General features: G+C 28.8%; 1 protein-coding gene across 1 annotated transcript; it reads left to right on the forward strand.

Moving 5' to 3' along the window:
* The first annotated feature begins 7,681 nt into the window (after positions 1 to 7,681).
* Positions 7,682 to 11,149, forward strand: LOC107411355 (tRNA (guanine(37)-N1)-methyltransferase). The gene is made up of 5 exons (XM_060812123.1): positions 7,682 to 7,795; positions 8,079 to 8,755; positions 9,135 to 9,319; positions 9,470 to 9,536; positions 10,574 to 11,149. Exons 1-2 carry the CDS (start codon positions 7,682 to 7,684, stop codon positions 8,562 to 8,564), a joined length of 600 nt encoding a protein of 199 aa, XP_060668106.1. The 3' UTR covers positions 8,565 to 8,755; positions 9,135 to 9,319; positions 9,470 to 9,536; positions 10,574 to 11,149.
* The last annotated feature ends 1,029 nt before the right edge of the window (positions 11,150 to 12,178 follow it).

Here is a 12,178-nt window from a genome sequence, read left to right on the forward strand (position 1 = left end):
TTACAATAATTATCCTAAAAAAAAAAAAATTCATGTACATACAAAGTAGTTTATCAAGTCAATTTTTTAATATAATTGATAAAATATCATATTACTAATTGAATTGGAAGTTTATATTTTCGAAAATTGTGCTTTACCCTCTGTGTGAAGCCTAGTAAAAAACACTTCATTTTAAGTTAAAATTACTAATTTGTCGTTTTCCAAGATAAAAAGTGGTATCATCCGAAATCATGATTTAATCAAAATTTATTCAGTCTCTAACATGCATACTTGTCCAATTTCACTTTATAAAATTAAAATTTCAAAATCATATACTTGTCTAATTTCACTTTATAAAATTAAAATTTCAAAATCATATATTATGTTAAGCTTTCATTTGTTTTGTGTTAAAATTGATGAGAATCTAAGATAAGATTATTTGCGATTGTTTGTGAAAATTCAGTTCTTGTATGTTTGAGTAATTTCAATAAAAGTTTTAACTTTTAATTATATTTAAATCCTGCACTTTTTAATTATTAACCAACCACTAGGAAGAAGAATTGATTTTATGGAATCTAATTTTCTAGGAATCATTTCTTTCAAACTTTACTGCAAAATAAACAGGATTTCAAAAAATTCTATAGGATGTTAAGAGAATAATGCTTTTTTTCTCTTTTTTTTTTTTTTTTTTCAAATAGAGATTAATGGGATTATTTTTTTTTTAGGAAGAAGTTTAATGGTTTCTTATATAAATAATGATGCATATATGTTTTGATCGCATGTTTAATTCTCGCTAACTATATTCTATAGTAATTATTCTTATTATATAGTATTTTCACAAATATTAATAATGCATATAGCAATTATTTAAAACAAGTTATGGGGAAATAATTTATTTTCCCCATTGATTCATACAATTATTGGTGATTATCCAAAACAACTATACATTTCGTTTAGTAAATCCAGCAATATATATATATATATATATTTGATAAAATTATTTATTAATTAATATAAAATAATTATTACAATTACATTATATTTTATAAATATCATCTCAATACTAGAATTCTTAGATAATTAAAAATTATTGGTTTCTTATTTGTTTTCATTTTGAGATATGAAATGCAAAAGTAATTATTAAAAATGTATCTCCTTTATAATTTTTCATAAAGTTATTAATATATCAATTAAAAGTTATTATTTTTTATTTTTATTTTTATTTGCTTAATGTTATTAATTTAAATATTTTTAATATCAATTTATATAATATTGTATTTCTATATTATTATTTTATATTATTATTTTTTATTTTTATATAATCAACTATTAACTTGAAACTATGAGATTTTAATCAATCCATTTTATACAAAATATATAGCAAATATATATATATGTATTTTTTTTATCAATAAATAGAATCTATTAACGTTATTCAATTTAATTCATTCTATTTTATTTATATCATTAAGTATTTAAAATATAATTAAAAAGTAAAATAAAATTATCACTAAAATTAATGTAGTAAAATAATTAACTAAACATCATAATATTTATAATTTTTTTATAAAAAAAAAATTTGAAAATTTTATAGATATTTTAAAAATTTTTATGGAAATTTTCAAAATTTCAAATATATATTAGGATTTTTTTAATCAAATTGGTAAGTATTTTATCTAGATATTTCAATGAAAATTTTTATAAAAATTTTGATAAAATTTTGATGAATATTATAAAAATTTTATTCATTTCTATTTGTAACTTAAATTTTTTTTTAATCTCTAAAAAAAATTTTAAAACAATTTCGATAGAAATTTGAGATTTTTAAAACGTTTCTTGCGGTAATTAAGTCAATTATTTATTTATTTATTTTATGACAATGAATCTCAGTTGGTTGGTAAGATGTTATTTGTAATATAATATTTTTTGTTACTGTATCTCCCATTATAATTCGGGCAAGCTAGAAAATGAAAAAACAATTATATATTTTTAAACAATTATACTGGTCGCCTAGTGTGTATACATATATATATATATATATTTTTTTTTTAATTTATCTTGTATTATATTAACATAATTAAAATTTTTGCCTTCGGCTTACTTCTTTTGAGAGTACCAAGAAAGGTTAAAGCTTAAATACAAAAAGGAAAAGTTAAAGCTTAAGACCAGATTTTTGAATTTTTTATTTACAAATTGAAGAAAATAATCATTATAAAATTACAAACTTTTTTCAGTTTCAGTTCGGAAAACCAAAACTTTTCAAACTTTTCAAAGTCCTACGGTTATAATTCATAAAGAAAAAAGGAAAAGAAAAACAAAATAAAACATAACTTGTCATTTAAAAAGTATTAATTACTAAATTACAATTGTTTTTATGACTTTATTTTTTCTAAAAAATATAAAGAAATTAAAAAAAAAAAAAAAAAACAAGAGTTAGAACACTGTTTTCGACAGGAGTAGCAAGGCTCCTCGAAGTTGTCGACTGAGGAATGGGACCGTGTTTACAACAGGGTAAAACCGTCATATCAAAATTAAGTTTTCTCTGAAAATGACTAATGGACAATTCAGGACGCAAATACGAATTATTTATCAATAAAAAAGAGAGGATAGTTTTGTCATAACGGGAATGTTAGAGGAAAAAGATATTCCTCGCCATCGCCGACCAATAGAAATCGGAGTTAAAGAAAAAAACAAAGGAAGGAGGTGCAACGCCGGTATTCACAAAAAGTTCAAAAAAAAAAAAATAAATAAAGAAGAAGAAAAGAAAATGAGGAAAAAAAGGTAAAGATTAGAAGAATAGAGGCCGTTAGATCTGGTTCAGAGGGGCCCTAAGATAGAGTCAGTTGGTTGACTATTTTGTTTTATGATATACAACCAGCCATTTGGCGTTTTATTTAATGAGTTCGCCCGTCGTTTTCGTGCTCCTGTAATTTTCTAAACTTTACTTGCAACATGGGAATACGCAACGCAAACTGTTTTTTTGTGAGTTATGGACCTCACCTCTAGACTCACAGAAGTTTTGTGAAGCTACGGCTTTAATGTCAACGTGTCACAATCTGTAGCGAAACAGCGTGCCATTCTTGTTGTCACTGCGTTTTGCTTTAGTCTCATAATTGCACCAATGGAGACGTTTTGAGGTCCGGTTTTCACTCATTTTTGTTTTTTTTTTTTTTTTTCTTTTTTACTCAGCCTGAATCGTCCGCTTTTGATCTAGCAACTTAAATTTATCAAAATAATATATATATATATATTTCTTTTTGCTGGTTTTGATTACGTATGAAATTATATTTTTTTTTTTTTTGGGACTGGATTTTAAAAGAGTTTTTTTTTTTTTTCCTCCTCATCGTTCCGCTGTAGGTAAGGTATAATAGTTATTAATTGTTGGTATTTTCCTTTTTTATTTTTTTAAACTAAAAATCTTATATGGAAAAATAAATTCATAGTGGTGGCGATTTTTACTTCTTTTTTTTTTTTTTTTATTCATTACAATGGTAGTGAATTAAATTTTCATACTATCATTTGAGTCTTTTATTTATTATAAAATACACCTTACCTTTCCTAAGATTTCATGTTTTAGGCACTTTACCATTTAAATTGTTTTAAATTACCATATTGCGACATGATTTGATTGTTCTTGTGTCTTTTGGTCTAATTTGTAACATAGGCGTTAAAAAGCCCAATACAAATTCACATTTGCAGCGCACACTTAAAAGAAATAATGAAAAAGAGTAATATTAGAATACCAAATAAATATATAAAAATATCTATTAAATATCATGTGTTAATATTTTATGAATTAATATAGTATCATAAACTAATTCTTGATAAATAGATTTTTAAAAAAATATATGTAATTAATTATAAATTAATCAAATATTATACATGACATTTGTTATATTTATTCTTATTTAATATTTTTAATATTATTCATTTTTATTTATAAACTAATAACTATATAATTTTTTTAAAAAAATTATTCTTTCTTAAAGATGTCATAAGTTAAAATATATAGTTATTATGTAATTATTGGTGCATTATGAATAATAGTAATGTATTTTAGTTTTTATAATTTTTGAAAATTTTATACCAACTTCTAAGTCACCCCACTATTTCCAATTTCTAACTTTGCACCTGTTAATATATATATATATGACGGATCTTCAACATGGTCAATTTGTTCAACTGGTTTGATTTGGTTTTCAATCGCATTGTGTTTTACACACTTTGTGCTCGTTTGTAGTGGGGTGCAACTGTAACGGCAGTAGTTACTAGAGGTGAATTTCATAATCATGTTACATGTTCTAACTTACTCTATGTTTTCTAATAATATTTTCTAACGTTTATATATATCTTTTTTTATGACATAAATATATATATATATATATATTTTAAATAGTATTAATTTCCTTTTTATATTTTAAGTTTAAAATAGGATAAATTTCTTTGTAGCAACACATTAATATTTTGAAAATATTTGGTAATGCTCTTTAGATTTTTTTAATAAGTTATTTAAAAGTATTTAAGTAATTTTTTATGGTCCACCTAATGGCAATGTGTATATATATATATATATATATTATCGTGTTTGATTAATCCCAATGGTTATAAGAAGGTAATTTTTTTTATGGAATAAAAGATTCATTATTTGAGAAACTTTTAGAAAAATATATTTAATTTTGTTTTCGGCAAGATATTTTTAAATTACTTATTTTCTAAGTATTTTTGTTTTCTATCAAAGTTGTCATTATTATTTATCTAAAAACCAATTTTATTAACAACATTAGTGATAATCTACATTTATATTATTTAGTTTTTTAAAAAGTCTCCAAATTTTATTTTATGTGAAATCAAAAAATTTATTTTAACTAAACCCAAATTTTACTTCTTATAGAATAACCCAAAACCTGTATATATAATAAAACAAGAAACCAAAACTTAAAACAGCTTCAATTTCTGATTTCTTTCCCGCTGCACCACTGCCATTGCCGTTCTTCGTCGCCGTTTGCCGCTCACTGTCGTCGTTTACGGTTAGCCTTCGTTGCTAGCCGTCTCTGTCTGTTTTGGTATTTTTGTTATTTCTCTGTGTAGAAAAAGCTTGCAGCATCAATTCAAATGAAGAATAAACTGACGAAAAGCATCTTTCTGTTTAATACATTTCATTGTTGTTGTTATTGTTGCTGTTTTGTCATTTTTTATTTCTATTTATTTGAAATTATGCTAAAAATGGTTCATGTGAAATTTACTGCCATGTAGTTGTGATCCAATGGCGTCTGTGATAACTCTACTGCTCCTTTTACTGACAACTTTGTCTTCTGATGAGCATGAGTGGTGTGGTGAATAATTATATTTATATAGCTCTCCACTATTGTAATAGAAATAATAGGGATTTGTATTCTCCATTTCATCTATTTGTCTTATCATGTTTGATTAGCATAATTGCTAACGTTAATTGGTGGGTTGTGCGGGGGAAAGTGTCATAAATATTATAGTTGTTTTTGCCTTCTTCCCTTTTGATATTTTACTTAATTTAGATTGGTAGGCTTAGGAAAATGGACTTGATTCACATCTGTAAGTTGTTGGGGATAATTTATCACTATGGTTGCTCAATTTCTTTTGCAGCTTTGAAGATTTTAAATTTAACGACAACAACCCCATTTGGAACACATTTAATTAGTACTTAGTATTAATTAAATTTCAAACGTGACAGAAAAAAATAGTAGACTATGCGAAACAGATTCCACAAATTATGGATTCAATCATCCAACAATCACCATGAGAGAAAAATTGTCATTCAGAGTGATCAGATGCTAAATTCAATTAGAAACTAGATAAACCTCTTTGTTTTGATATCAATTGGAGTTGCATATTAAAAATCAATGCGATGAAGTTTGCTTTTGGCTACAAAACTATTTTCCTATATGAATATATATTATGCTGAGTGCTTGTTAGCATCAAATTTTGCAGACTCAATTCATCTTAATAATGTGGGAATTGAGTAGCAGGTGAAAAGGTTGAGTCCTATCTATCATTGGAATTTCCCAGCTCTGAAAAGATTTTTGCGCAAATTATGTTCACTAATTAAAGATATGTTTTGATATAAATAGGTGAAAGATTAACCATTTCTGATTTCACGCGCTAATTGATCACAAAAACTGTATGGGTTATGTACGGAGACAGTAGTAATATTAATTAAAATGTAAACGAAGCAAAGAGGGAGAGACACAAAATCTGAACAATAAGAGACTAGTTAGAGCAGAAAAATCTTTAATAGTGGACATGCAAAGATTTGGGACAGAGAGGCTAGCAGTTGCAGTACAACTGCCTCCTGCTTATGTAGAGCTTCATACTATATAATATTTGGTTCAGCCATGGGCAAGTGCCCAAGAAGACGAGAAAATAGATCTTTATTTTTATTTTTTCTGATTTTGAGTTATTTTCTGGTCTTGGTTTGTAACATTAACATCTTATCTTTCCTTTGTTTCATTTCCAAACACCATAGACTTGTTTATAAGCCTTTTCTAGGTTTCTATTTCTTTTATCGTTGAAGATAATAACTACATTAATCATCATGTATATTCATGGGGTTGTATATATGCCTCTTTTACATGCTATGTTTGAACAAATGATAAGTGGATTTTATTTGTATTTATAAAGTAAAATGGCAAAAGCAAAAAAAAAAAAAAAAAAGGAAAAAAAAGGAAAGTAACCTTCTTGATTGTGAAATAATTTTGTGGTGAATTGAAAGCTGCAATATTGGACGAAAGCAAAAATTTGATCTGCATTTAAAACTGGAGGCACTTCAAATCCCTCGCGAGCTTTGCAAAGTAGCCACTCAAATACTAAACGGGTATGTCCTTGTATATGTGAAGAATTACAATTTTCCATGATATATGCTTTTTTGTTTTAATTTTGATTTATATATTCTATTTTTCAACCCTGCAGATGTTTATTTGTGCTGCCATTTTACGTCCAGCTATTTGCTCGACAATGCCCGCATTAAACCCATTACGGAAGACCCAACTTGTGAAATGAACCACTACATGGTATTACCTGAAAGCGTTCAAACCTTTGGCAAAAAAATTCTGAACTTCTTAGTTTTTTGAGTTACTGGTGAAGAAAAATAATATGAAAATGTTTTAGCCGAAACTTCTCAAGTGTTTTATATAGCAAATGGTCTCTTCTAAATAATGCATCGTTTAAATGGCAAGCTTTTCTTTCACAAAAACGTGTACCTTTTTACGTGAGGCGGATTTATCTGAAATCCCTGAACCAAAACTCAATGAATGGAGGGGATTATGCAAGATCAAGTTGGTTCCCTATACGTTGACTCTTGGATACTCATTGGGGTGCAGGTCAGTTTGGTTCTCATTTGATTTCTTTCTCACTGATGACTTTTACTTAAACCTCAAGGAAAGGCTATTGAACTAAGTGGCACTATGAATTCTTTAACTCGTACGTCGACAGATAGATGTCAAGTTTCTGACTAGTCATATTTATTGCAGATCATATTTTGAAGTAGATTCTGCCTCCTGGAGTTGAGGTTTCTTGGTCTTTCGAAACCATAGTTAAGTATTCAAGTTGTTTTACTTGCTTCGCTTTTGCTTCTTACTTTTATGGCAAATTTTAGTGTTTCATATAGTTTCTTTTACTCTCTCCTATGTTGCTTTAAAATCACAAATTATTGCACCCAATTTGAGTATTTATGGATGGTGAATTCATGTTATTAGTTGATACTCATGCAGGTAATATTGCCCATCTGAACATACATGATGAATTACTTCCAGACGAGGCTGTTATTTCAAAAGTTATCTATGATGTATGTTCCATTTACTTCTTTCCTTATTTTAAACTTTCTTTCTGTTTGTTTTATGCTGTAAAAATAAATGGAATGTGCTCTAACTTGTTTATGTTGTTTGCCATTCGAACATCTTCCTTTTTCTTTTTTTTTTCCCCCTTTCAAGTTGCTCTGGAGATATTATTGTCATGTATTTTGTTCATAACTCACCTTTTGATGAGCAAAAAAATAGTTTGATAACTCACCCTTTTGACATCTAAATTTACATTTGTGGTTAGCTTGAATTTGAATCTTTATATGGCAGAAATATTATCCAAGGATCAAAATTGTTGTAAACATAGTTGGAAGTATTACAAACAAGTTCACTGTGCCAAAATTTGAAGTTCTAGCTGGGGGAATTGATATGGTTACAGAGATAAAGAAACATGGGTCTGCTTTCAAGCTTGATTACAGCTTGGTGTATTGGAATTCCAAAATTGAGCATGAACAAAGAAGGTTGGTTTCTCAGTTTCAAGTAGAAGAGATCATTTGTGATATGTTTGCTGGTATTGGTCCTTCTGCTATTGCTGCAGCACTGAAAGGATGCATAGTATATGCAAATGACCTAAATTCAGAAAGCATTCATTATCTGAATGTTATTGCAGAAACTAACAAGGTTTATGATTGTTTTTGTGGATACAATACTGATGCAAGAGAATTAATGTCCCAAAGAATGAAAGTACTAGAATGTGGGATAGAATTGAATTCCAATGTCTCTACACCAACCTCAAGCAATGTGGCAAGCAGGTGAATTTGGAATCAAAATTAGAAAAGGCTAACTGGTAATGTTGATGGGACAATTATTTCTGTTGATGATAGGAAAAAAGGAAGAAAAAAATAAGAGAATGTGTGGCTCTGACTCTAAGATTTCTAACATAAAGGCTTGGGAGCATATTGATCATGTAGTAATGAACGTCCCTGCTTCTGTCCTTCATTTTCTTGGTACAGATACCTTTTGCATGGCTTTTTGTGGATTATTTCATCGTTTTATTCTATTATCCAACATGCAATTATTCCTATTCTAGGAGAATCATATGAACAATGTTGACTATGGGTCGTTCGGTAATTATTCCTTTTTCAGTTTCCAGTTGACTTTAATTGATTTAGGTTGAACCAAGCATGCTAATTGGCCCCTGCACTCACCGTTGCTTTCTGGTTCAGATGTTGTTTAATTATTCTTTTTAAACACATTTATACCCATTCATTCATCTACAACGCAAACATGAATCTTTGGTTGTTACTTGATCTTATTTTCTTGTGATTCATAAACTAGCCATCTAAATCTAGACAAATTTCTCATTTGAAATTTCTTCCCTGATAGGTTTTGCCTGATTGAGAGAGTTGTAGGATTGGTGAGAAAGTTTTGGATATGATTTCTTTGAGTGCTTTCTATTTTTACCATCAGATGCATTGAAGGGCCTAATCCAGAGGAAATACTAGAGGGGATCTGGGACCTCTTCCATGGATTCACTACTATTGCTTCATACCCAGGAATATATTATTTCAGTAAGCTATTTGCATGGATTATACTGGCCTTTTTATTATTGAACTTATTTATAAAAACACCAATAATTTTTACCACTAACTTTATTATAGTGATGTTTTAGGGCTGTCCATCTGTACAAAATCTAAATTGCTCTCTAATAATTTATGCAGGTGGTCAAGTTTGCCTTCCCAGATACAAGATCCAATAAGAGGGTCAGGGATGTTTGCTCAAAACAAGGTATCAGACGGCTAAAAACAACTTTTTTTCTTTCCTTTTCGTAATCTTAGTGTAGTGTATATGCATGTTTGCTAGTTGCTTTCAAAATTGTCCGTATTGGGCTCATCATAGTGTAGGCAATGTATTGTTTAAGATTCTGTCTGCCAGAAGCATGATTTAGTGGTAATGTCTGTAGTAGCATCAATCATCCTGCTTCTGGATCAATCATGACCTCATTCTATTGGAGTGATAATTTTACAGTTTCTTTTGGTGGATTTATGTTCCAGAAGTAATCTCAACAGTTGATCAAGAGCCTTAATTAGCTAGCTAATAAAGTAACAAAACTCATTAACTAATTGTTTAGAAACAAGTGTGGCCCAATTGTTGCGCCCAAAAGGCAATTACGAAACCCTAAGAGGCTAGGGTTTGGAGTCTATAAATAGACTGGTTTCTAAATAGCCTTCATATAGAGTTTCTTCAGTTTTAGTTTCCAGATACCGAAAATCGTAAACCAAAATAGAAAAATAAAATGTTTGAGCCTTTTTGTTTCTAGTAATTAGGTGTGCCCACACACAGTTATGTCGTAGCTAGAACAGCTTAAAAGGTCTTACGTAAAAGGTTAGTAAAATTTAATGGATGGTGACACTAGTTTATCACATGATTTATTCAATCTTGATTAGTCCTCCACTATATGTATGATTTCAACAATTGTTATCAGAGCCTTAATTGAATCGGTGTGTGATAAATATGTATATGTGATGTATATTAGATATATGACACCTAGGATTTTATTATTCATGTTATTTATAATTTTTATATTATGAATGAATGATTTGTTTTCGGCTTTATTCCTTAGTAGATTTTTGCTTGCATTTTTTTTGGGATGTAACAAGGAGGCTAATCATAAAATTGAGTCTCCTCTTTGATTGGTTTATTTTTTCTTGCAATTTTTATTTGAAATTTTATATGTAAATTTGGATTTATTGGAAAAATATGTAAAAGTACCCGAGAAAAACTATATACATGTTGCTGTATATCATTTTTTGTGCCAATTGAAGTTGCAATTTGACGAACCAACACCAGAAGCAGATCTAGGACACTGAGAAAGATTGGTGGGGGGAGGAACATCACCGGAGGCCGTCGCACGCTCCCACATGTGCCACCCAAAGTGCTGCGAGTGGGCTTCACGCACCTAAGCACATGTGGCTTCGTAATTGGACCATTTTTGGTTAGTTAGTTTTTCTTGTGGTGGTCTACCTCCCTGTAAAATTTCGTAATGATCTGAGTTTTATGTGGTGGCTGGTGACGATTTTGGTGCTCAGGTTCAATATGGGACATGTTAAGGTTTTGTGTTTTTTGGGCTAAAAACCCTAGAAGCCAATTTTAACTTGGCCCATACCTTATAGGTTTGCAAGACCTGAAGAAAAGAAGAAGTATGGGCTAGATATTAAGTTGCACTTGTAATTTTCTTTTCTAGGAAACCATGGATTAGGACTATTAATTATTCTATATTTATAATTGTTTAAGTCATATGGACATATCATGTAATATGTGCTTAACATGCCATTTAGAATAGGTGGTGTCATATAATTGCACCATTTGATATATACATGTGCATAATAATATTTGTTTTACTAGATATATTATTATGGAAAACCCTAATTAATTAATGTAAAATATTGAATGAGTAAAGGTTAAAATTAATTCAATTAATTTAAAACTTATAAGCTCCATTAAGGGTCTAATAATAAAATGGCTATGTCCCCAAAGGATAAACATAACTGGATTTTATTGGATTGGACCTAAATTAATTTCAAAATCTTAATTAGTTTGTATGACCAAATGTCAATTATGCTTAGATATTAAGAGAATTTTGAAATTAAATTAATGGTTAACACATTCAATTTTAATAATAGTAATAATCCTCCCAACGAGGCTCTGTCAATATTATTAAAAACCCAAAGAATATTGGAACAATGGTTGATTTTTCTAAAATCAAATTTGAGTGTTATATGTTAATGTTATTTAAGAAGGTTTTGTCTAAGGAGGTAGGTTTTTACAGAGTCTGAGATTCACCTCACTTTTCCTGGGAGCTGACTTGGTAGGATACTATATATATCATGTTCAAAATGGTAGATTTTGCTAAAATCAATTTTGAATGGTGTGTTTGTGTTATCTAAGAAGGCTCTGTTTAAGGAGGTAGGTTTTTAAGCAATCTTTGACCCATCTTACATTTTCTAGAAGCTGACTTGTTAGGACACTCTGCATATCATGTTCAAAATTTAGTTTATTATAAATGTCTTGCGTAACGTAAATATTTGTAATAGAAACTAAATTATTGTTACAATAAACATTAATAATAAGTAGTTTAAGAGAACTATATATTTGTATGTTTGTTGTGTTGATTGCGTGTTAATATATGTGTATTTTAAATTTCAGAAAATGACATCTTTTAATCCTCTAGCTATAATTTTGATTCAAAATCCATTGGATTCAATAACTACGACCTATGGAAAACTAATCTTTACATTGTCTTTGGTTTTGAGAGAATAAAATTTATTACAACTACTCCGAAACTCAAGGAGCTCCCTGCTAATGCTTCAGAGAAAACTAAGAAGCAATTTGCAGATTGGCAACTGGCGAATACGATAGCTCAGTGTTAT

Source organism: Ziziphus jujuba, chromosome 10 (assembly GCF_031755915.1).
Source record: "Ziziphus jujuba cultivar Dongzao chromosome 10, ASM3175591v1".
In the NCBI taxonomy this organism is placed as follows: domain Eukaryota; kingdom Viridiplantae; phylum Streptophyta; class Magnoliopsida; order Rosales; family Rhamnaceae; genus Ziziphus; species Ziziphus jujuba.

Bases quoted from the DNA above. Each gene is read 5' to 3' on its own strand.
- LOC107411355 (XM_060812123.1), top strand. From the start codon at position 7,682: ATGGATGGTGAATTCATGTTATTAGTTGATACTCATGCAGGTAATATT. The intron at 7,796-8,078 runs GTATGTTCCATT...TTTATATGGCAG, and splicing joins TTTCAAAAGTTATCTATGAT to AAATATTATCCAAGGATCAA.